The following is a 26,468-nucleotide window of genomic DNA, read 5'->3' as shown; positions in this document are numbered from 1 at the left end:
GCCCCTCAATTGGGGCTGCAGAAACAGCTGTGAAGTTGCAGGCAGCCACTATGCATCCAGGGGATTATATTCCGTGGATTATGTTAGAGGCTTGAGAGGGCTCAGTATGTGAGCCACAGCTGTCTCAAAAAACGTCCCATGGAAACGGAGATGCCCCATGAGAGGGGAGCCAGGCAGGTACTAATTCCTTAAATTGCTCCTCTATCGTCCAAAAGGCAATTAGGCCTGTCTGTGGCTACAGGTAAACAGGAATTTAGTCCCGTTGGATTGACCCGGGCCCTCGCATATTCCTGGAGACTCGCACCGGCTTCAGTAACATGAGAGCATTCGGTCACCCGGCTGGAGAACGGAGCTCCAGCGCGGCGCGGGTCACACGGAGAGCTCCAGCGCCCAGGGCTCAGCAAGGCTCGCACGAGGCCCCGGCTCCCTCGCCACGCCCACTTCCTGCCCCATCCCGGGCCTTTCCAGGTTCCCTCTCCGGTGAACCGGATGCTCTGTCAGTTTCCTCCTCCGCGTCCTCGGCGGCCCTCGCTTCCCTGGCGAAGCCGCAGGCGCCCACGAGGGCACAGGCCGGGGGCACCCGGCGGCTGGCCTGGCAGGAGTAGGACGCCGGGAGGAGCTGGGCGCGCACGGTTACCGAGCGTGGAGGAGACACTGCCCTGCGGCGATGGGTGCCAGGGGCGCTCCTTCACGCCGGAGGCTGGCGGGGCGGCGGCTGCGATACCTGCCCACCGGGAGCTTTCCCTTTCTCCTCCTCCTGCTGCTGCTCTGCATCCAGCTCGGGGGAGGACAGAAGAAAAAAGAGGTAGAATGAATCCCTTGACCTTCCGGGTGGGCCCAGGCTGGCTGGGGCGGCCCGGGGCGGCGGCGTTGCCAGGCAGCTTCTCCGCGTTGCTAGGCAGCCGGGCCGCTGGCGTGGGCGAAGGCGGCCTTGGGGCGCCCGCGGAGCGGTTGGGGGGCCTTGGGGCGAGTCCTTTTTGCCGCGCAGTCACGGATGTAGGGTTATCGTGGTGTTTGCTCAAAAACAGTACAGCATCGTCTTCCACTCTGCGCTGTAGCACCGAACTGTTTCAGACTCACGGCGCTTTGATCCTCGGAGGCCGAGGTTTGGGCCCTTGAGTCCCTGAAAGGGGGTGTGTTGGGTGTGAAAATACTCTTCAGGAATATTTGTAAACCTGTGAGAACTGTTTGTCCTTGAGGTTCAGTACCCAAACTCGTTACTCGATTAAAGCGACAGCGGAGCGTATTGGGAATGTGTTTTAAGTTTGTATTCGTAATTACACATTTTTAAAGCTGTAGGTTTATTTGCTTATGTTGAACTCCTTTGAGAATAAACTCACATTTTTTAAGTTATGTAAATTTGTTTGTGAAGTGAAGATCACCTGATTTCAACCTTGGTCCTCTAATGACTTCGATGAGAGGGTCGAAGTCACTATATTTAAAATAGTAGAGTTATTGGTGAATTTCAGTTATCCATCCTTCCCTTAGATACTCAATCTAGAAGGATCAGAAAAAAAATTCTTTTGTAAATGTGAGTAGTGTTTCGTACATTATTTTAGTAAGAGTATTCGCTGTAGTTGAAGATAGTTTTTACTGGTGAAGTATTACACACACGTGCCTCAAAATCTAATTCGGGTTTAAAATATTACCACACGTTTCTTGATAGCTGAGTAGAGAGTAATGAAACAGCCTCATGCGCAAAATAATTGTGATTCTCTTTACCTTTACCTGAAACAACTCTGAACTCAATATGAACTTCTTCCCTTTAGCTTTTTAATTTTAACATGAAAGCATGGCATACAGAATTCTTGTTGGAGTTCCGGTAACAGGTTTAGAGAAGAACTGTTAAAATTAAAACTGTATTTACAAGTATAAGTTAAAGGTACATTTTCTAGCATTTGGTATTTATAGACCACATTCCAAAAGTTTTAGGTGTCATAGTTTTTCTTGAGCAAGGGGATTAAAAGGTGGTTTTTTTTTTTTTTTTTGTTGTTTTTGTTTTTTTTTTTGCCGATTATCACAGCAGAGGGCAGTAAAAAATGATGAAGGATTTCATGGAAATTCTGATGACCACAGTAACTTTCAATTGGAAGAAAAAAAAATCTGAACGGACTGAAAAGTGTGCATCTTCAAAGCGTCTTAGTATTTCCATTTGTGTGACAACTTTAACAGATGACAACACTGGTTACCTTAGTACAGTGACAATAAACTAACATCTGTTCCATTACCATTTATTATAAAAGACATTTTAAATGAAAAATTAGGGAGAAAATTGTTGAGGATTAGAAAAGGATGTCTTCCAAAACCACTTTTGTTTTTCTTACACAGGAGAGTCTAATACTACTACATCGTGGTATTGCAGAATGCACATATTTAAGGAAAAGAAGAGGGAAATAACAAATAATTGACGTTTTAATACTTTGCTCAATGAGTATACGTATCTGGAATGTAATCTAGTTGGGTATCTGGTACTCAGTTCTCTGAGAATACACTCACATTATTTAAGTTACACAAATTTATTTGTGAAGTTCAGAGCACCTGATTCAATCTTAGTCCTTAATAACTTGGAGGCTGTGATCTCTTTAAATACTGGAAGAAAAATATACTTTACTGGAAATAGTGAGTGGAAAGTGGTTGGTCTCTCGTGGTTACAGGGTTGTTTTGAACATGTCACTTCATTCTTTGCTGAGTTTAGAACCTGATGCCCTTATAACGTTTGACACCGTTGAACCAGCAAGTATAGCAGTTGGAACTTAGTTTACTACAAAAAATGTTACTGACATAAATACTTGAGGAGTTCACTTGACATTAATAGTGTATTCCTTCATTCTGGGGGCAGGAAGGGGCTAAGTTGAAGTCTAAAGTTGAACCTGGAACCAAGAATGGACACTAGTTGCTTTTATGGAAGTAATAGTTACGACAGTAATAGCTATCACTGTAAGTTTTTGAGTCAGACAGGTGGTCCAGTTACAACTGAGTCACTAATTGTATGACATCAGGCAAACAACCTAACTTCCTTGAACTTTAATTTCTTTGTTTTAAAACACATATATAGGGGCGCGTGGGTGGCTCAGTCGGTCGAGCGTCCGACTTCAGCTCAGGTCATGATCTCACGGTTCCAGGAGTTCGAGCCTCGCGTCGGGCTCTGTGCTGAGAGCTCGGAGCCTGGGGGCCTGCTTTGGCTTCTGTGCCTCCCTCTCTCTCTGCCCCTCCCCCGCTCATGCTCTGTCTCTCTCTCTCTCAAAAATAAACATTCAAATAAAAAAATTTTAAACACAGAATACCTACATCTCAGGTTTGTCAATGGGATTAAATAAGACTGTATATAAATTACTTAGTGCAGTGCCTAGAGCATAACAGATGGTCAGTACTAGTGGCTATTGTTATGTGTTCTTCATTTAAATGAGAACATTAGACATGATGAGATCCTAAAATGTGATAAAATATTTTTCAATTTTCTTTTTGCTAAATAAAGTGATTTCATCATTATTATGAAATTTATAGTTACTGAAATAAGTTTTTTATTTTATTTATTTATTTATTTATTTATTTTTTCAACGTTTATTTATTTTTGGGACAGAGAGAGACAGAGCATGAACGGGGGAGGGGCAGAGAGAGTGGGAGACACAGAATCGGAAACAGGCTCCAGGCTCTGAGCCATCAGCCCAGAGCCCGTCGCGGGGCTCGAACTCACGGACCGCGAGATCGTGACCTGGCTGAAGTCGGACGCTTAACCGACTGCGCCACCCAGGCGCCCCAAGTTTTTTATTTTATCATGACACATGGAGAATTCCACACTCTTACTTTGTTGGAGAACTTCCCAGATGGGAGATTTTGCAGCATGGAAGAATTGGTCGTATTCATGGATGTGTGTATATGTGTGTCTACATATATATTTTTATATATATTTCTTCATGAAGACATTTAATTCAGTAGAAAATAATTTTGTTATATTCTCTAAGAATGTAGTGAAGAGAAATAGTTGGGTGAATTGGCAAAAAAGATTAGAGACTTTATAGTTACTTTCCTTAATTACATTCAATATAGTCATTAAATAATTTTTTTTTTTTTCAACGTTTATTTATTTTTGGGACACAGAGAGACAGAGCATGAACGGGGGAGGGGCAGAGAGAGAGGGAGACACAGAATCAGAAACAGGCTCCAGGCTCTGAGCCATCAGCCCAGAGCCCGACGCGGGGCTCGAACTCATGGACCGCGAGATCGTGACTTGGCTGAAGTCGGACACTTAACCGACTGCGCCACCCAGGCGCCCCAGTCATTAAATAATTTTTGAATCCTCTTGTTAAGTGATAGAAACTTGTGGAAGACTGTACCTTCTTAGTAGTAGATCATTTGCTTATGTAGTACATCATATTTTTTTTTAATTTTGACTCTTTCTCTATTTCTTATATTGTTAACACTTATCAGTTAATCAGTTTCATTTAGAATTGTTTTAATTTATAATAACATGTTTTGATAATATAAAAGGAGCTAAAATTCTGTAATTATTTTAAATAGATTTATTGACTTTGACATCATGAAAAGCGGCTATTATAGTAACTTATCCTTTATGTTAGCTAATAGGCTTTGACATGTAGGTAGCAATAAATATGCAATATGAAAAATTGAACAGCTCATAAATATTTTTGCCAAGCAATATGATTATGTAAATGAAATATCTCAGTTGCCTCTGACATAACTTCTGTGTGTCGTTAATGTTTTGAAGCACATTTTATACTGAGATGTATATATCCAGTTGTTTTTTAGCGGCAGAGCCATGAAGTAGATGCTTCACTATCTTAGCAAATTAAGAAAAGGGAGTGGATGGAAGTAAGCAATGGATTTTACCTTTAAGCAAAGAACTTAAGTGGAAAAAAGGTGTGTAAATATACGAGCACAACTTTAAGAAATGCCTAGTAATTATACGTGGGTACGTATACATGTAGACACAGATTCTGCCACTGCAGGTAGTTTCAGCTAGGTTAGATTTTGTGTACAATGACTCCTTGCTGAGTAATTGGAACTGACAGGTCTTACTCAGAATGGCCCAAACTCCTTGCCAAGTCTGTGAGAGCTTAGCCTGCCGCATTTCCACAGATGATGGCAGAAGGCATGGGATTCCTGGATCACAGGTGGACGGTTTATTACACCAGCGGATTTGCCAGAGGGTCAGCACTTTATGCTGATGATGCAGATTAGATGACTGCTACAAGTGCAGGAAGTTGTGTAGCGGGAGAGAAACCTTGAGCTTAGGGAGCTCAGGTCTTTAATAATGGACACTAAGCTTGTTTGACCTTTGACCCAGGGGAGACATTATCTTTATTAAACTGGAAAATAAATAGATCTGCTCTTTGTCTAGAGAGGACCTGTCTTCCAAGGCTTGGGTGCTAAATGCCCCCGAAAAGATGTCAAGAACAAAGTCATTTAGTCCTTGTGCTTGCATGTTATGTCGAAATCCATGAAGAATTATTTCCTTAAGTGAGAGTAACTTAAGCAAAAGAGAATGCTGGGATATTTTCCTCCATGTGCATACACCACCAGTATGTTCAGTCCCATATGTGTAGTCTGTTCCACATGAAAGACGCAGGGGAAGAGCAGAAACATGTAACGTGAGCCACAGATTGATCAGCTGTCAATCTTTTGCCACATTTACTTTTGCATTTTCTCAATATTCAGTGAGTTTGGATAGGAGTGGCATTTGGATGCTAGTGACTGACATTGGTTATTTTGGTAGTTTCCAGGGTTTATTCGTCGAGTTAATCTTATGATTACTTCTTTCCATAAGAGTACCTCCTCGAGTATTGTAAACTCATTCCACCAAGATAGAAAATTTACCTTTGCTTAAGTATAGGAATGGCTGTTGTTCCCCTGCTAGAGAACAGGTAAATCATGAACAATGTATGTGTTATATAACATTGAGTGTGTACATGTGTATGAGCGTGCATGCAGCATGCAGTGTGGGGACCAACTAGTAGTGTTTATGTCAGTCTCCAGTTTTTTTTTTTTTTTTTTTTGAGAGAGAGAGAAAGAGCACGTGCATGTGTGGGCAGAGAGGGGGGCAGAGGATCCGAAGCAGGCTCTGTGCTGACAGCAGTGAACCCGATGCGGGGCTTGAACTCATGAACCGTGAGATCATGACCTAAGACAAAGTCGGACGCTCAACTGACTGAGCCACTCAAGCGCCCCAATCTCTACCCAGTTTTTATCTACTGAGCAAGATTTCTACAGCTTCTCAAATTGAGCATATCTAAAGGGGAACTCTTAATCTTTCTTTCTGCCCATCTGGCCCATCTGTTTTCTTTTTTTAATTTTCTTTTAACGTTTATTTATTATTGAGAGACACAGAGTGTGAGCAGGGGAGGGGTAGAGAGAGGGGGAGACACAGAATCTGAAGTAGGCTCTAGGCTCCAAGCTGTCAGCACAGGGCCTGATGCAGGGCTCGAACTCCCAAACCTGAGCCGAAGTCAGGTGCTTAACCGACTGAGCCACCCAGGTGCTCCTGGCCCATCTGTTTTCTAAGTGCTATTAACAGTGCTGTTTTATGGGGAACAACTTTTACCATCCCTAGAACCTCATTTTTTAAGTAATCACTTGCCAGTATAATATATATTTGGAGCTCTTACCCTGTATTTTGCACGTTGTATACAGAAAGGCTGGCTTTACATAATTTCCTGGGGAGTTGTACGTAGATTAAAGGAGAACATCTTGGAAAAATAGGATTTCTCTCAATACATAGCTATGGAAAACTTATCAGTTGGAATATTAAAATTTCAAAAGTGTTATTCAAAACAATGGGTAATATGTTTTTTCCTAATAATTGGTATCTGCCTATGCCAGAAGAAAAAAGATCAACAGTGAGGTTATGGAGTCCTTCAAAATCTATGATAAAAGTCTTAACATGGAAGAGTAGCACTGTGCAGCTATTAATGAACTGAAGAGTAAGAATAAAAGAAAGTCTTCACTAGTATATTTATTGTTATTAAAGTTTTGGTTGATCATATAAAGATACGTAATTAGTTTGACATTTGGAGGTAAAGAAATTTTTCTCCACTGCATGTTACCATGACCCGACTACCTATAGAACTCTAGGACCTTTAATGAAAAGGGGTACTTGAGTATAGGTTGAATAAATTGTGATGCTGATTTTATTAATGGAACTTTCTGTTTATCTTAGGAGTGTATTTTTAGAGATGGCTTAACATTATCGGTATGATTTGACTCAACTTTTGGAAGTACTTTATTTCAGAGTCTTCAGTGCTTGGAAACAAAACAAACCATTGGGAAATTAGTTTATATGAGTATTGTGGTAAAACTTAGAGTACAGAATTCATTGTAAATCATGGAATCTGTTTACTATTCATACCAAGTATTAAATTGAGATATCTTAGGATAACTCCTTGAATTTAACAAACTTGGAAGGAAGTCTAAATTATATTAGAAAATGACAAAAAAATAACAGTAGAACAGATAGGAGATAGAATGTTAGGCATTTCATGTACTTAGATACAATCTTTATAATATCTTTGCTTGATGGTTTGGCAGACAGCTTTGTTTGCCTTTATCTTTGCCGACAATACCTTGTTTTCATTTAGAGAAACTGGAACTATCTTAAGCGCAAAACATTTTTCTTAGTCAAAGATTATATCATGATTATCTACTACCTTGCAGATTATTGGTTTAGTAGTGAGCACATAAATTATATGGGACTTGTGATAAATTTCCACTTCTTTTATAAAGGACACAAGGAAAAGAAATTCTCTCTTCATGTCTTCAGTATATGAATATGAGAATGTGATGCTTGAGTTGCTGAACCCATCTTATAAACATGAAAGTATAAGCCTGAGGGCAAAAACCAGTGGGTTCCTGATGTCAGGGTAGAAAAATGGAAAGAACATGGGTGTTTGATGACATGACTTAACTAGCCTTGTAATTTCTCTAACTCTGGAATCCTTGTTATATGTTAGTAAGATTTATATTGTTCATTTTGAAATGAATTTCTGATTTTTTGTATTTGAAAGCATTCTACCAAGGAAAGTCATCTTATTTTAAGGGTTTTACCCATAATTGTGATTTACCCAACTTGTAACTTTACAGTTTTACTCAAAGACTTCTTTTTTTTTTTTTTTTAATGTTTTTTATGTTTGTTTAGTTTTTGAGAGAGACAGAGGGAGAGACAGTGCATGCCCGTGTGCATGGGAGCAAGTGAGCAGGGGAGGGGCAGAGAGAGCGGGGGAGGGGCTGAGCTGTCAGCACAGATCTTGAGGGGGGGCTTGCACCCCACAGACTGCAAGATCATGGCCTGAAGCAAAGTTGGTCACTCAGCCGACTAAGCCACCCAGGCACCCCTATTTACCTCTATGTTGTGTTAGGAGCTTAACAATTACCTAGCTATAAGACCCTCTTTGTAAATTATATGTTAAATGTTAAAGGACTTTTTACATACATATAGCTCTCCCTTATCTTTGAATGTTAACAGTCATTATTAGGAGTCTGTATATGCTTTGGAAATGTGTTTGGAAGTGAATTTTCCATGTGTTCCTTTTATTAACGTAACTGTTTTTATTGTATGAATTGAAGTTCTCTAAGTATTATATATCCAAAAGATTGTAGGAAGGAAATTTGGGAATAAATTTATTATATGCCTTAAAAGCTTTTAGCCCAAGAAAGGAGAGAAATAATTAGTTATGCCTCAGATAGATATATTTGCTGTATGAGGTTTTCTATGTGAATGCTTTAAAAAAATACTTCTTGGGGCGCCTGGGTGGCGCAGTTGGTTAAGCGTCCGACTTCAGCCAGGTCATGATCTCGCGGTCCGTGAGTTCGAGCCCCACGTAGGGCTCTGGGCTGATGGCTCAGAGCCTGGAGCCTGCTTCAGATTCTGTGTCTCCCTCTCTCTCTGCCCCTCCCCCGTTCATGCTCTGTCTCTCTCTGTCCCAAAAATAAATAAACGTTGAAAAAAAAAATTAAAAAAAAAATACTTCTTTTGCTTTTGTGTATGTAATAGATTGGTACCTAGTTTCATTTTAAAGACTGCCGGATAAAATAGAGGAAGACACCTTTATTTTAAAAATGATCATATTTTAATAGTCCTTTGGTTTACATTTGAGTTTAAGCAAAAGAAAAGTTGAGACCTCCACCCCCCATTGAGGATATTGAGGATATTGTGCAATGCAGATTGTTCCATGTTTTTTATTTGTTTGTTTTTTTTAGCATTGGAGCTTTCAGAATGAATAAAGGATTTTTCTCCTGCTCAGGGAGGTGAAATGGTGTGCTCTATCTTGCTTTGTTTCCTGTACATTCTCCTCCTGGAAAGTTCATGGGGAGAAAGAGTGGCTGAATCAAGATGTAATACTGTCCTGATGGTACTTTGTTTTAATTTAGCTTCCTGTTGACAGGTACATGAGTCACATGCTTTGATGTTGGACTGTATTCCAAATCGTAATGAGAATAGTAACCATAGATGTTTTCAAAAAAATACTGCATTATGGAATGTTAGAGCAGGAAAGTCAATTTTCAGGCTAAATAACAAAGTTGGGACTAGAAGTTAGGTTTCCTGACACCAGAAGTTATGTTTCCATATTCTCATGTTCATTTAGGCTGTAAAGTTCTTCCTTCCTGCTCTCCCTTCACTACTTTCGTTATACTATTTTTTCCTGTGTCGTTTCATAGCTGGTATTTTAACTCTGTAACTTCCTCTTCATGGGTACTTGTTTTTCAAAGTCTGAAATGACTAAAAATTTGGCAGATGTAAAACCCTATTAATACTGCTTGGATTTGACTCCTTTGAAAACATGGTTTATAAAATTAAGCCATCTGTTTCTTTATGAAGCTTTAAATAAATGAATTTAGGTTAAGGTAAACCTAAATCACAATAGTCAGAACTCTAAAACAGCGCAGGACCCAAACCAGTGCCTCCTACATACAGTCCCTAATACCAAGTAAAGCATGTTCACGTGTCTGTTTGCCAAAGCCAGAAATCTGGGCACATTTCACTTAGTCTCAAATCTTTACTTACACGTGACTTTTTCCACACTCCTTTCCCCACCCCAGCTAAAGATACCCTGAGACTTCTCTTGACCATGGCTGTCTTTGAGGAGCACTGTTTACCTGCTGTTTCTTTGCATGCTGGTAGTGCTTTTCCTGAGTGAGCCTTTGTCTACCTTTCCTGTTTTCTGTCTCCAGTGTTTCCATGCTTCTCTCCAGTGTTAACTTAAGTCAGTTATCCCCACTTCCCCATTTCAGATGAGGGACTTCTCTGTGCTCACACAAATGGAACTTTGTGCTTATTTCTTTATAACACTTCTGTGAATTGTCTCTTGTCTATCATTCTTATTATACAAGCCCTTTGAAGAGAGTTTTTTTCTTTTTTTTCTTCATATCTGTACCTGCATATTCAGGCATAGTGCCTTGCAGTTGGTAAATGCGTAGTAAAGTTTGGTCAAGTTACTTAATCTCTCTAAGCCTCTTTTCCTTATCTGTAAAATGTAGAGAGTATGTTAGTCCTTGCTGTAGAGCTGTGAGCTTTACATGACTTAATCCAGCGAAGTACTTCACAGCATGGTGCAAGGAACTTAGTAAATGCTTAATGTTCGCTTTGGTGCTGATCCTGGTGAATGAATTGTAGGATGTATTATGGTTTGTTTTAAATGGATAGTACAAATTGATTTGGCGCCACAAGAGAAAAGTTAAAAATCATAATTTTTCATAAATATTTTGTTTTCCTGTTTGACAAGTTTTTGTTTTCCTGTTTGACAAGTTCTGCTACTGAATTGGCTCTAGAGAATGTCATTGCTTTCTTCACTGCAAGACATGAGTTCTTTTACTGTTTGACTTACATAGCATTTTACATTGTTGGCTATTGCTCCCTCACCCTCCCCACCCCCAGCTTTATTGACATATGATTGACACATAAACTTTTGAATATTTAAGGTGAGCAACATGCCGACTTGATACACTTATATATCGGAAAATGATTATCACCATAGACTTCAGTAACACTCCCATCACATCACATAATTACCATTCCCTTTTTCTGGTGAGAACATTTAAGATTTATAACTTATTCCAGTGTGTAATACATTACTGTTAAGTATAATCACAATACTGAGCATTAGATTATGAGAACTTACCTTTTATCTGGAAGTTTGTATCCTTTGACCAATATCTTCCATTTCCCTCACCCTCACTCACTTCCTGTGACCACCACTCTACTCGGTTTCTACAAATTTTTCTTTGATTCCACATATAGGTGAAATCATACAGTATTTGTCTTCTCTCTATCTTATTTATTTCACTTAGCATAATGCCTTCAGTATCAATCCATGTTGTTGCAAATGGCAGGATTTCTTAGTTTTTCTGTGAATGAATAATATTCCGTTTTGTGTGTGTGTGTGTATGATATGGTTTATATATGATGTATATGCATTTTATATATATGCCATAGTTTCTTAATTGTCCTGTTTCAGTGAACACCTACATTGTTTTCATGAGTTGGCTATTGTAAATAATGCTGTTATGAACATGGGGTGCAGATATCTTTTTGAGTTAGTGCTTTCATTTTGTTTGGATATGTTCTCAGAAGTGGAATTGTTGGATTACATGGTAGTTCTATTTTTAATTTTTTGAGGATCTTCTATTCTGTTTTCCATGGTGACTATACCAGTTTATAGTTCCACCAGTAGTGTATGAGGATTCCCTTTTCTCCACATCCTCACCAGCATTTGTTATCACTTGTCTTTATTTTTTCTAGTTGTATTCAGAAATCATTGACATACATCATTACAGAAGTTTAAGATGTACAGCATGATTATTTGATTTACATATATTGTGAAGTGATTACCACAATAGGTTTAGCTAACCTCCATCTTCTCATATAGATACAGTAAAAAGAAAAGAAAGAAGAAAAGAAAAATATCTCTTTTTGGTGAGAATTCTTAGGACTTTTAACAGTTTTCTTATACATCATACAGTAGCGTTAGCTGTAGTCATTATGTTGTACATTATATCTCTAGTACTTATATATGGGAGCTCGTACCTTTTGACCATAGTCCTCCAATTTTATTTTTTTATTTATTTATAGAGAGACAGAGAGAGGGGGAGAGAGAGAGAGAGGGAGGGAGGGATGGAAGGAGGGAGGGAGAGGGAGAGTGGGGCAGGGAGAGATAGAGAGAATCCCAAGCAGGCTCCATACCATCAGCCCAGAACCCAATGTGGGGCTGGAAACTATGAACCATGAGATCATGACCTGAGCTGAAACCAAGAGTTGGACACTCAACCGACTGAACCACCTAAGTGCCCCCATATTCCTCCAATTATTCTGCTCCCCACTCTGCCTCTGGTAATCACAAGTCAAGTATGATCTCTTTTTCTATTTATGTATTATTTTTCTTAGATTATACATGTAAGTGAAGTCATAACAGTATTTCTCTTTCTCTGCCTTATTTTACTTAGCATTATGCTAAACATAATTTTACTTAGCATAATGCCTTTAAGGTCCATCCATGTTGTTGCAAATGGTAGTATTTCCCAATTTTTTTTTTTTATGGGTAATGTTCTATTCTGTGTGTATGTATATACATATGTGTGTGTGTGTGTGTGTGTGTGTGTGTGTCTGCCACAACTTCTTTAGTCATTTATTGATGGACACTTAGGTTGTTTCCATGTCTTGGTATTGTAAATGATGCTGTTATGAACATGGCGATGCAGATATCTTTTTGAGTTAGTGTTTTGGTGGATCATATGGTAGTTCTAATTTTATGCTTTTAAGGATCCTCCATTCTGTTTTCCATAGTGACTGTACCAGTTTACAGACCCACCAAGAGCATATCTATGGGTTCTTTTTTCCATGTGTTTGATAGGCATTCTAACAGGTATTGGTTTTTTTTTTTTGTTTGTTGTTGTTGTTGTTGTTTTTGATCATGGCCATCCTAACAGGCATGAAGTGATAACCCATTGTGGTTTTGATTTGCATTTGTCTGATGACTCATAATGTTTATCTTTGCATGTACCTGTGCCCTTTTGTGTATCTTCTTTGGAAAAAATGTTTGTTCAGGTTTTTTGCCCAGTTTTTTTAATAGGATTTTTTTTTTCTATTGAGTTGTATTGATTGTATACTTTGGAGATTAACCCCTTATCAGATACATAGTTGCAAATATGTTTTTCTGTTCTGTGGATTATCTTTTTACTTTTTTTGTGGTTTCTTTTTGCTGTGCAGAAACTTTTTAGTTTGACATGGGCCCACTTATTTTTTATTTCGTTGCTTGTACTTGAGGTGTCATAGCCAATCATTGCTAAGACGCATGTCAAGGGCTTTTTGTTCCTATATTTTCTTCTAGGGGTTTTGTGGTTTCAGGTCTTACGTTTAAGTGTTAATCCATATCAGTTTTATTTTTGTGTGGTGTAAGATGGAAACCTAGTTTCATTCTTCTACATGTGAATATTCATTTCACCAGCACCATTTATTGAAGAGATTGTGTTTTCTCCACGAAGTGTTCTTGACTCTCTTAGTTGACTGCAGATGCTTGGGTTTATTTGTGAGCTCTTGAGTCTGTTACATTGATATATATTTGTCTGTTTATATGCCAGTACCATACTGTTTTGATTACTGTAGCATTGTAACATCCCTGGAATTAGGAAGTGTATTGTCTCCTACTTTGTTCTTTCTCAGGGTTGCTTTGGTTATTTGAGGTCTTTTGTGGTTTCATATTTTAGGGTAGTTCGTCTACTTCTGTAAAAATGCCATTGGAATATTGATAGGGATTGCATTGAATCTATACATAGCTTTTGGTAGTATGAACATTTAATAATATTCTTCCAATCTGTGATCATGGGATACCTTTCCATTTATTTGTGTATTCTTCAGTTTCTTTCAGTCTTGTAGTTTTCAGAGTACAAGTCTTTCAACTCCTTGGTGAAGTTTATTCCTAGTATTTTATTAAAATTATTGTAAATGGAATTGTGTTTTTTTATTTTTTTATTTTTTTAGATTATTTAATGTTAGTGTATATAAATGCTTCTGATTTTTGCTTGTTAAGTTTGTGTCCTGTAACTTTACTGAATTCACTGATTTAGATCTAACAATTTTTTGGTGGAGTCTTTAGGACTTACTATGTATAAAATCGTGTCATCTGCAAATAGAGACAATTTTACTTCTTCCTTTTGATTTTGACACCTTGTATTTCTTTTTCTTGCCTGATTGTTCTGGCAAGGGCTTTCAGGCCTATTTTGAGTAAGAGTGATGGGAGTGGGCACCTTATTTTGTTCCTGATCTTAGAGGAAAAGCTTTCAACCTTTCATCATTGAGTATGATACTAATTTTGGGCTTATTATCTAACACCTTTATTATGTTGAGGTATATTTATTCTATACCTAATTTTGTAAGAGTTTTTATCATGAATGGATGTTGAATTTTGGCAAATTTCTTTTCTGTGTCTTTTGAGATAATTATGGTATTTTTCATTCTATTAATGTGATGTATCACAATGATTGATTTGTATATGTTGAATGATATTTGCACCTAAGGTATAAATTTCACTTGATGATGATGAATGATCCTTTGAATGTGCTATTGAACTCAGTTTTCTAGAATTTATTGAGAATTTTTTCATCTGTATTCATCCGGGATATTGGTCTGTCATCTTCTGGTAGTGTCCTTTCCTGGCCGGTATCAGGGTGATGCAAGTCTTCTGAAATGAATTTTAGATTGTTCTTTCTTTGAGTTTTTGGAAGACTTTAAGAAGCATGCATTAATTCTTTAAATGTTTGGTAAAATTCACCAGTGAAGCCATTTGGTCCTGGGCTTTTCTTTGTTGGAGATTTTTGATTACTGATTTAATCTCCTTACTAGTAATTGGTGTATTGATAATATTTTTTCCTGATTCAGTATTGGCAGTTTGTATATTTTTAAGAATTTTTCCATTTCTTCTAGGTTGTCCAGTGTGTTGGCATGTAATTGCTGTTAATAACCTCTTATGATTCTTTGTATTTTTGTGGTGGCTGTTGTAATATTTTCTTTTTTATTTGTGATTTTGTTGATTAGGGTCTTCTGTCTGTTTCATTGGTTAATAAACCTAAAATTCTGTCAATTTTATTTTTTCAAAGAACCAACTCTTAGTTTGGTTAATCTTTTCTATTGTTTTCCTGTTCTCGATTTCATTTATGTCTGCTCTAACCTTTATTATTCATTCCTTCTGCTAGCTTTGCATTCAGTTTGTTCTTCTTTTTCTAGTTCTGTAAGGCATAGAATTAGGTTATTTGTTATCTTGCTTCTTTATATTGATGTTCATTGCTATGAATTTCCCTTTAGAGCTGCTTTTGCTGCATCCCATAATTTTGGTTTGTTGTGTTTCCATTTACATTTGTTTGAAGATACTTCTTTTGCTTTTGGTTTATTTTTTGATACATTGGTTGTTCAGAGTGTTAAGTTGCAAATATTTGTGAATTTTCAGTTCTTGTTACAGATTTCTAGGTTGCTGTGATTGTGATCAGAGAAGATACTTGGTATGATTTCAGTCTTCTTGAATTTGTGAGACTTTTTGGCAGCCTAACATAAAGGTGTATGTATCCTAGCAAATGTTCCATGTGTGCTTGAGAAGACTGTGTAGTCTGTTGGCAGAGTGTTGCACATCTGTATATGGTTGTTAGTTAGTATCAGTTGGTTTACAGTGTTTTTCAAATCCACTGTTTGCTTATTGATTCTCTGTCTGCATGATCTATCCATTGTTTAGTGTGGGGTATTAACGTCCCTAACTATTATTGTACTTATGTTTATTTTTAGCTCAGTTAGTTTTTTCTTTATTTAGATGCTCCAATGTTAGGCATATATTTACAATTGTTGTATATTTTTGACTTATTGACCACTTTATCATTATATGCCTTCCTTATCATTGTATACCATTTTTAGTTTAAAGTCCACTTTCTAATAAAGTATAGCTAACCCTCCTTTCCCCTCCCCCCCCATTTGCTTGTATATCTTTTTCCATTCCTTCTTTCTTAATCTCTATGTGTCTTTAAATCTAAAGTGAGTCTTTTGTAGGCAGCATGTTGTTGGATCTTGTTTTTTATCCATCAGCCATCCTGTGTATTTTTTTTTTTTTTTTAAGTTTATTTGTTTATTTTGAGAGTGAGAATGTGTGAGTGGGGGAGGAGCAGAGAAAGGAAGAGAGATCCCAAGTATCCTTGTGCTGTCATTGCAGAGCCTGATGTGGGGTTGATCTCATGAACTGTGAGATCATGACCTCAGCTGAAATCAAGACAAACCTTGTGTCTTTTGATTAGAAAATTTGTTTACATTTAAAGTAATTATTGATAAACAAGGGCTTATTATTGCCATTTTTGTCTTTTTATGTGTTTTATTGTCTTGTGGTGTCAGTATGCTCTGAGTTATTTATCATGTTCTTTTGTGTAATTGCTATAGATTTTTCCCTTTTGTTACTTTGAGGCTTACATACAATATTTTAGAATTTTGTCACTCTATTTTAAACTAGAGACAACCCAATTTCAATCAAATTCTTAAGCTTTACACTTTTACTTCTCCTCCCTCTCATATTTTAGGTTATCAGTGTTAAAATTTACCTGGTTTTTTTATACCATGTAACTGATAACAGATTATTTTAATTATGATTATTTTTATGTTTCCAATGTTGATTATATTTTTGCCATTACGAGTGAGTTTTTTACAGCCTTCTCATATTTTTATGATGTTGATTAGCATCTTTTAATTTCTACCCTGAGAACTTCCTTTAACATTTCTTCTAAGGTAGTTCTACTGGTAATGAATTTCCTAATAAGCTTTTGTTTTCTAGGAGAGTCTTTATCCCTTCTTCATTTCAGAAGGACAGCTTTGGTGTGTATGGTGTTATTGGATGAGGTTTTCTTTTCTTTGATACTTGGAATTTGTTATCCTATTGTATTCTGGTTTGAAAAGTTTCTGTTAGGAAATCTGCTTATAGTCTTATGGGGGTTCTCATGTATGTAACTTCGCTATTGTTGATTTTAAAATTCCTTGTCTTTGACTTCTGACAATCTAATTAAAATGTGTCTTAGCTGTATTTGAGTTTAACCTATTTGGGGTCCTTTGGGTCTCTCATATCCAGATGTCTATTTCTCTCCCTGAGTTTGGGAAGTTTTCAGCTGTTACTTTAAATACACTTTCTGTCCCTTTCTCTTTCTCTTGTCCTTATGGAATTTTTATAGTGCAAATTATTCTTTTCATTGTGTCTCATTCCTGCAGGTTTCTTTTTAAAAATTCTTTTTGGGGTGCCTGTGTAGCTCAGTTGGTTAAGCGTCTGACTTTGGCTCAGGTCATGATCTCACAGTTTGTGAGTTCGAGCCTTGTGTCAGGCTCTGTGCTGACAGCTCAGAGCCTGGAGCCTGCTTCGGATTCTGTGTCTTCCTCTCTCTTTGCCCCTCCTCTGCTCGTTTTCTCTCTCTCTCTCAAAAATAAATAAACATTAAAAAAAATTAAAAAAATTATTTTTGCTCCTTTGAATGGATAATTTCAATTGTCCTGTCTTCCAGATCACTGATTTGTTTTTTTCTGTGTGGTGATGTCTGTTTTTTGAAGCTGTTAAATTGTTCAGTTTAGTTTTTGTGTTCTTGAGATCTATGATTTTTGTTGTTCTTACTCTATTTCTGTCAGAGTTCTTGTTTTGTTTGTGCATTGTTTCCCTATTCTATTATCTGTCCTTGTAGTTAGTTAACTATAAGAGGTTTATTTGGTATTTTTTTGGCTGTTAATGACATCCATTTCTTTGGGATCAGTTACCAGAGCTTTATTATTTCCTTTGGTAGTGTCATATTTACTTGATTTTATTTGTTATCCTAGTTTTCCTTATGCCTGTATTTGCACATTTGAATAAGTAATTTCCTCTTCCAGACTTTGCAGATGTGCTTTGACTTAGACAGTTCTTGACCAGTCAGCTTAGTTCAGGTTTCTGGATCTGTCTGCTGGTAATGTCCTTGGGCCTCCTATTTGGGCATAAGTTTTGGGCGAGGCAACTGTTGATCTCTGAGGTCGGGGGCGGATGGGTGTTCCACTGGCTGAGAATAGCTAGATAGGACTGTTGGCTTTGTTCCCTGCCCAAGTGAGGCTGTAGGATGGGCTTTGTGGTTTCCTGGATTCTCTGGTCAGGCTTATTAGCCATTCAGGCATGGGGACTATACTTAGCAGTAGGTGGGGATATGGATTAGCTCTCTGTCTTCTTAGGGCAGCAGGACCAGACCCTGGGCCTGCATAGCCTGTTATTTTGGGTACCCAAATCAGGCAACAGTATGTACTGAATATCCTGGTCAGTTGAGACCACCAGTTTTGTTTTACGGACAGGGAAAGCCATGAGTTGTGCTCTCTGTGTTAAAGTGCCACTGTAAACAGGGTTTTTGGATGGGTTGGCTGCATAGCTGCCTGCGTGCTGTGGTGAAATTCCCTGTTTGGCAGGCTGAAGGTTGTATTCAGCAATAAGTAGGGCTCTGAGTTAGTTTGGTGGCTTGGGTGCAGCAGCAGAACAGCTCCAAGGCCACGAATGCTCTTTTTTGTGGTCTTGACCCAGGCTGACCTGTGTCCCAGGTTCTCTGGCAGAACACAGTCACTGGCCTTGCTCCGGGGGTAATCAGCTCTCCTCTGCATCTCCGTTTAAGAGTAGCTGGGTTATGCTGCTTCCAGGTGTCCTTACCAGCATTTCCTGTTCGATGGGATTGGGTTCCATGCTCTGCAGCAGATGGGACTGTGTCTCTGACTCCGGCCTGAGCAGTACGGGGAGTGCCTACTTGAGGCAACTCTCAAATGTTGTTAAACAGGCTTTCTAGTTAAGGGAGACATGATCCACAGTGGTTGGGTAGGAGTCAACTCTTCTGCTTGGGCATTCGCAGACCAGATTCTAGAGATGGGAGAATTTCTCCTTTGGGGCCTGAATTAGGTAGAAACTGTACCTTGCTAATTCCTCAAACTATGCCACTGACCTTGCTCTGCAAATGAACAAGGCTGCTGGTTGGTACTACTGGTTGGGCTCTGCAGGTGGGAACTTGGTCACCTAACACCCTGTTGTTGCTCATTGGAAGTCTCTACTCCCTTCTCCATCTCAATCAGTGGTTGAGTCCCACAGATTCTCCTGTGATCCCTGTGGTGGAAAACCATAGTGAGGGCTCCCACAAATAGACCCACGATGCTGGGGGACTGGATGTCACCCTTGGGCTCTGGAAGGAGGAACTGTAGGCTCAACTGTTGTGCTGTCTTGGGGGTGTGGACAGCATGTAGATGTTCCTTTCATGCTTCAGATGTTGTCTGTCTTGTCTTGTGATGCAGGGAGGGACCTAACCTCGCTCTTGAGCACTAGGATTCTCTGAGTGAGGTCCTGTCTGTGAATAGTTGTTAGTTCTTCTTGTGAGGGGAAGTGAAGTCAGGAATGATCTATGTCACCATCTTGGGGACATCAGTGCACCTAGTTTTCTTTTAGTGTCCTAATCTGCTTTGGTATCAGGGTAATGCTGGCCTTGTAAAATGAGTTTGGAAGGGCTCCCCACTCCTCTCCTGTTTTTTTGGAAGAGTTTGAGAAGGATTGGTATTCTTTAAATGACTGGTAGCATTCACCACTGAAACTGTTACTGGGCTTTTCCTTGTTGGAATCTTTTTTGATTGCTGATTCAGTCTCTTTATCCGTTATTGATCTGTTCATGATTTCTACTTCTCAGTAATTCAGTTTTGGTAACGTGTGTTTCTAGGAATTTAGACTTTTTTCTCTAGGTTATCCCATTTGTTGGCATGTAAATGTTTAATATGCAATGACCCTCTGTATTTTCTGTGGTGTCACAATGTCTCTTTTTCATTTCTGATTTCATTTATTTGAGCCTTCTCTCTTTTTCCTTAGTCTAGGTAAGAATTTGTCAATTATATTTATCTTTTCAGGGAACCAGCTCTTAGTTTCATTGACCTTTTCTATTGTTTTACTGATCTCTGTCATTTATTTAGCTCTGATCTTTATTTTCTTCCTTTTGCTAACTCTGACCTGTTTTTCTTTCTTTCTTTCTTTCTTTTTTGGTTTTCTTTTTTTCTGTTTTTTTTTTTCCCTTGAGGTGTAATGTTACATTGTTTATTTGAAATCTTTATGTTTTCCTTTTTTATTTTTTAGTTTATTTTGAGAGATAGAGCAAGAGAGGGAGCTGGGGAAAGGCAGAGAGAGAGGGAGAAAGAGAAAATTTCAGCTAGGCTCTGCACTGTCAGCATGGAGCCTGATGTGGGACTTTACTCATGCACCATGAAATCGTGACCTGAGACAAAATCAGGAGTCAGATGCTAAACCAACTGAGCCACCCAGACACCCCTTTATGTTTTCTTTTTTCTTTCTTTCTTTCTTTTTTTATTTTCTTTTTTTTTTTTTAATTTTTTTTTCAACGTTTATTTATTTTTGGGACAGAGAGAGACAGAGCATGAACGGGGAGGGGCAGAGAGAGAGGGAGACACAGAATCGGAAACAGGCTCCAGGCTCTGAGCCATCAGCCCAGAGCCCGACGCGGGGCTCGAACTCACGGACCGCGAGATCGTGACCTGACTGAAGTCGGACGCTTAACCGACTGCGCCACCCAGGCGCCCCTATTTAATTTGTTTTAGAGGGAGAGAGCACACGTGCAAGTGGGGGCACGGGCAGAGAAGAAGATGGAAGATCTGAAGCTGGCTCTGTGCTGGTAGCAGAGAGCAGAGAGCCTGATACAGGGCTTGAACTCATGAACTGTGAGATTGTAACTTGAGCTGAAGTCAGACACTTAACTGACTGAGCCCCCCTCAGGTGCCCCTGCATTGTATATTTTAATATGTTTTTATGTTATTAATTACTATCTTTTCATTTCAGCTTGAAAAACTACTTTTAGCATTTTTTATAAGAGTAGTATAGTGGTGATACATTCACTCAGCTTTTGTGTTTCTGGGAAGATCTTTGTTTCTTCTGCATTTCTGAAGAATAATTTTGCTAGATGAAGTATTCTTGGTTGGCAGTTTTTTTTCTTTCTGCACTTTGAATATATCATCCTCCTCTCTGTGGCCTGTAAGTGTGAGTGGAAAAATCTGTTCATACCCTGATGGGGGTTCTTTGGCAGGTTACAATCTTGTCTTGCTGCTTTTAGGATTCTCATTGTTTTTGATTTTTGATAGTTTTATTACAGTGAGTCTTAGAGAAGATCATTTTAGATTCAAATTATGGTGTGGCCTAGTTGCTTCATGTACTGAGATGCCCCAGTCTCTTCCCAGGTTTGGAAAGTTTTAAGACATTATTTCTTTTTTTTTTTTTTTTTTTTAACGTTTATTTATTTTTGAGACAGAGAGAGACAGAGCATGAACGGGGGAGGGGCAGAGAGAGAGGGAGACACAGAATCGGAAACAGGCTCCAGGCTCTGAGCCATCAGCCCAGAGCCTGACGCGGGGCTCAAACTCACGGACCGCGAGATCGTGACCTGAGCTGAAGTCGGACGCTTAACAGACTGCACCACCCAGGCGCCCCTAAGACATTATTTCTTAAAAAATAAACTGCCTCTTTTCCTTTCTCTTCTTTTTATGGAACTTCAATAATTTGTACACTGGTTCTTTTAATGGTGTTCCACGGATTGCATAGATTTTTTTCACATTCTTGTTCTTCATTTCTGTCTACCTCTAACTGGCTTCCTATCTTCTGACCTGTATATTTTTTTGTCTATTTTCTCTATCATGCCGTTAATGCTGTCTATTGCATCTTTCATTTCATTCATTGAATTCTTTAACTCTTGAGTTTCTTTTTGGTTCTTTTTTATCATTTGTGTGTGTGTGTGTGTGTGTGTGTGTGTGTGTGTGTGTGTGTGTATTATAGTGTTATAACGCTTATTTTTGAGAGAAAGAGAGGCAGAGCACGAGCGGGGGAGGGGCTAAGAGGGGGAGAATCTGAAGCAGGCTCCAGGCTCTGAGCTATCAGTACAGAGCCCAATATGGGGCTTGAACTCACAGACTACAAGATCATGACCTGAGCTGAAGTTAGATGCTTAACCAACTGAGCCACCCAGGCTCCCCATATCGTTTATATCTTCTTGTTAAGTTCCTCATTTTGTTTATTTTTCTGGTTTTGTTGAGTTTTTGTTTTTTTTTTTAATTGTAACTCATTGAATGTCCTTAAGATAGTTATTTTGAATTCATTATTGGGTAAATCATAGATCACCATGTCTTCTGGTTTGGTTACAGGAAGATTATTTTGCTACTTTGGTGATGTCACATTTCCTCTTAATTTTTCATGTTCCTTAGAGTTTTGTGTTTTTGTATTTACAGTAGTCCTCTATTCTAATATTTACTCACTGCTTTCAGGGGGAGAAATTCTTCATTTCTGCTGTAAATTCTGAGGCTTTCTCAGACCTTGTGTGGATATACCTCCATGTTTCTTGCTCCATCTTCTTGCAGAATTCTTTTTTTTTTTTTAATGTCTATTTATTTTTGAGAGAGAGAAAGATAGAACGTAAGCACGGGAGGGGCTGAGAGAGGGAGACACAGAATCTGAAGCAGGCTCTAGGCTCTGAGCTGTCAGTACAGAGCCCAACATGGGGCTTGAACTCAGACCACAAGATCATGACCTGAGCCAAAGTTGGATGCTTAACTGACTGAGCCACCCAGGCGCCCCTTCTTGCAGAATTCTTAAATTTGTATGTTTTTTGATCCTGTAATGTACGAGGCTGGCTGCTGACAGTCTCTGTTTTATTCTGTTGAAGGTGGCCCTACTGCTTAAGTTTGTGGCTTCTTCCTGGCCCACTGTCCTCGGCCTCCTTTTTTGCCCATGCTTCCTAGCTGTCAAAACTTACTCTCACCACTGCCCTCAGCAACATGAACAGGGAGTTGGCTGCAGACTGGAGGTGTGTGTAGCTGAGGCATATGGGGCACCTGATGTGCTTGTGGGCCAGTTGGGGGGAATCTTTAGGTGCTGCTTTTCCAGGGGCTTTGGGCAGGTTTCCTGATGGAATCTGCTACATAGTCAGCAGGGATTGTTTCTGTTGAATGCCTTATTATAATTTTATCCGCTGCTCTCCTGATTTCCCCCCTTCTCCCAGTCATGGAGCTGCTGATTTAGTACTTTGGATGCTGTGAGAGAAAAATGAGTTTGTTTGGCAGTGGCTTGTACCGTTAACCTACTTTCCTCTCAGAGAAATCATGGGCTGAGAAGGTCCTGTGTAACCCTAAGCTGAGCCACCTTGGGAGAGGGGTCCAAGTTCATATTTCATTTTTTTGCTGTGACAGAATGTTTGAACTTCTGCTCTGGAAACTTGGACTTTCTCATATGTGGGTAACCGTCCAAGTCATTTTTTCCCGGGACTATGGCTGAAGGGGCTGTACTAGTTGACAGGCTATTGCAGGTTTCATTGCCAGTATTGAGGTCTGTCTGACATACAGGTGGATGAGACTCCTCCTGGGTCTCTTGGTATATGGTGCTGGATCCCATACCTTCCACAGAGGTGCTTTTGATTTTGGATGGATGCTGAACTTTTGTTGTTGAGGGGAGGGAGGGATTCTTAGGCCTACATGATGCTGCTGTCACTTCTCTGTTTCTTCTTTTCCACACCTCACCATCCTTGGCTTTTGTGACAACCCTTACATGGTTTTCTACTGGAATGATGGATAGCATAGATTTTTGGAATACTGTCTCCTCCACTATATGTGTGTATATATATATGTGTGTGTGTGTGTGTGTGTGTGTGTATATATATATATATGTATATATATATATATATATAATTTTCATTTTTTTAGATTTTATTTCTTTAATATCTATACCAAATGTGGGGCTCAAGCCCCCATCCCCAAGATCAAGAGTTGCATGCTCTACCATCTGAGGCAGCCAGACAATCTTGCTATTCATTTAATTATCATTTTTCTTTGACCTCTAGTTGAAACTTGTGATACTTGGTTTGGTCTTTTCTTCCATTCTCTGTCATTTGTTTTCTCATTCACCTTTTCTTATTTTATTGTTTGGTAGTGTTATAAAATGGAATTCGAATCAGAAAAGCAGGTAATGTGAATTCTAGCCCTTTTATCTTGGCAAATTATCTATTTAGACCACAATTTGCTTCTTTGTATACTAGGGATGATTCCTTGCATAGGTAGTTTTGAAGATGGAATGAGATAAAATGGTAACTTTACAAAATGTTAAGGGTTTTGAGAAGTTCTAAAAAATAAAATATAAACTGTTTGCTCTTGGGCAAGTCACTTAGCCTTTTGAAGCACCAGTTCACATGTAAAATGAGAACATTGAACAAGATTAGGATTTCTGAATCTGGAGAAAATTAGAAGTTTCCCATTGGCTCTCTGAAATTATGTATATTTTTCATTTATGGCATAAATGGTTTTTTTTTTTTTCTGGCATGAGCATCTGTAATGTTTGTTAGATTTAAAAAAGGTTGAAAATTACTTGATTAAATATTTGCTTAGATCCTTTCTAGATGTTAAGATTATATGAAATATAGTAGAATGATTTATGATAGTTTTTTTTATATATCAAAGGTAATTTCATGACTTAGAGGTTGAATCTTTAAAAAAAATTTTTTTTAATGTTTTATTTATTTTTAAGACAGAGAGAGACAGAGCATGAGTGGGGATGGGCAGAGAGAGAGGGAGACACAGAATCCGAAGCAGGCTCTAGGCTCTGAGCTGTCAGCACAGAGCCCGACACGGGGCTCGAACTCATGAACCGTGAGATCATGACCTGAGCCAAAGTTGGATGCTCAACCGACTGAGCCACCCAGGCTCACCTAGAGGTTGAATCTTCATAGAAGCTTTAATAATAGTTCTGCTTTGATTTGATTATAAGAGTCTTGTAAAGAAGCTTAAATATTCCTAACAACTGAGTTATAAGATCCATAGGGAATAACAAAAACTAATTGTGGCCGAACTATTTAGTAATTTTTTTTTATTTGACCATTAAATAGCAATTCCACTTATGCTTATTTTATTTTTGTCTCTTTCAAATATGTAATCTACAAAACCAGAAATTAAAATAATCTACTTTTTTTTTGCAGTGCTGTAGTTTTCAAAGTACTGAGTGGGTACTATATCTGTAGTAAATCATGATAGGAATATTTCGGGTAGTAGTAATTTGTCCGACTACAATCATTAGCACTGGCCGTTAGTGTTCAAGATACATCTAAGTAGAATAGAAAGAACATATTTCATAACTTAAAAAGGAATGGTGAGGGAAATGTATTGTTTTTCTTTTCTCCACATCCCCTTTCCTTGTAAAGTTACTTAGGTAAAGTTAAGTGAGCCTTGTGTCATTTCTCTACATCGATTGCAGTCTTTTTGTCTTTTCATTTTCACAGGATCCCGTCATGTCATGGTAAGTAGGTGACTGCCAGGGACCTTTCTATATTGTGTTTTACTTATTTGTTACTAAAATCTAACCTTTTTTAGCGTGTAACTTTTCAATTTTTTATATTTGTGGTATCATAATCATTGCAGAAGGCCTAAGTAGAAAAGTCTTTTATAGCTGTGAGTGTAAGTGTGGCTGTTAATTTCTTAAGTATGTTGTAAATGTTTTTCATGTCATGTCCTTTTGGATTATTTTAAATGGAAATAATACTGATGGAAGCAATAGAAAATAAAAATGTTTGGGTGTCATCGCACCAAGATGTGGCACATGTTAGTGAACAAAGGCTATTTTACAATGTTTCTGTAAAATGTGATCTATTGTATTACCCCTCCTTTTCAACAAACATTTGTTGATGAGTACTACATGTCAGACACCATGCTGGACTTTGGAGCAGAGTGGTGAATAAGACAGTCAGTATCCCTGATACATCCTTTAGCTCTTAGCCCAGTGTGAGGACTGCATAAACTGGGAACTCTTGGGTGCTATGGTTTAGGTTAACTCATTAGGGTAAGATGAAAACTGTAGAGATACACACAGGAAATAACCTATGAAGGGGAGAGTATTGTAGGCCTAGGAAATAACACTTTTTAAAAAAGGCCCAGAAGTACGAAAAAGCACAACAAATTCAGGGAAATCATAGGAGTACAATATGGGTAGGCTTAGAGTGCACTAGTTGGGAGAATGACAGGAGTTGAGGCTGGAATGGAAGCCAAGGTCAAATCCTAAAGGACTCTGTAAGCCATGTGAAAGAATCTAGACTTGGTCCTGAAATAAGTGGGCAGAATTGAAGAGTTTTATCTTGGAGAAGAGGATATAAGGATTATATTTAGAGAGATTAGAGTTTAGGTAGGGATGTAAGATTGGAGGAAGGGCAACAATGTACTCGGGAGGCCACTGCAGAAATCAACATGAGAGGTAATCATAACTTGACATGGTTTGTAGCAGTTGAGAAGGAAGAACAATAATTGGATTCTTGAGCTATTTAGGAGCCAGATGAGACAGTTATTGGTAATTCATTATGTATGCGATGAGGGAAGAAAAGACAAGAATGAGGACTACATATCTTGGTAAAAGGGATGTTATATTTACTGAAATGGGAATTGGAAGGAAGAG

The 26,468-nt window shown here is 38.6% G+C and overlaps 1 protein-coding gene across 7 annotated transcripts in view; it reads left to right on the top strand.

Annotated features, from left to right (window-relative positions):
- Window positions 1–438: 438 nt before the first annotated feature.
- Window positions 439–26,468, top strand: part of TUSC3 (tumor suppressor candidate 3) — a 289,103-nt gene continuing 263,073 nt past the window's right edge. For 5 of the 7 annotated variants that reach the window (XM_045455141.1, XM_045455191.1, XM_045455151.1 and 2 more), the window contains exon 1: window positions 439–805. In XM_045455141.1, the coding sequence (XP_045311097.1) occupies window positions 668–805 (138 nt within the window). In that variant the 5' untranslated portion in view covers window positions 439–667. The remainder of the gene's footprint in view (window positions 806–26,468) is intronic. The other 2 variants (XM_045455177.1, XM_045455183.1) reach the window with 1 other exon arrangement.

Source organism: Leopardus geoffroyi, chromosome B1 (assembly GCF_018350155.1).
Source record: "Leopardus geoffroyi isolate Oge1 chromosome B1, O.geoffroyi_Oge1_pat1.0, whole genome shotgun sequence".
Lineage (NCBI taxonomy): Eukaryota > Metazoa > Chordata > Mammalia > Carnivora > Felidae > Leopardus > Leopardus geoffroyi.
The sequence above is the reverse complement of the archived record's forward strand: the minus strand, read 5'-3'. Positions and strand labels throughout refer to the sequence as shown.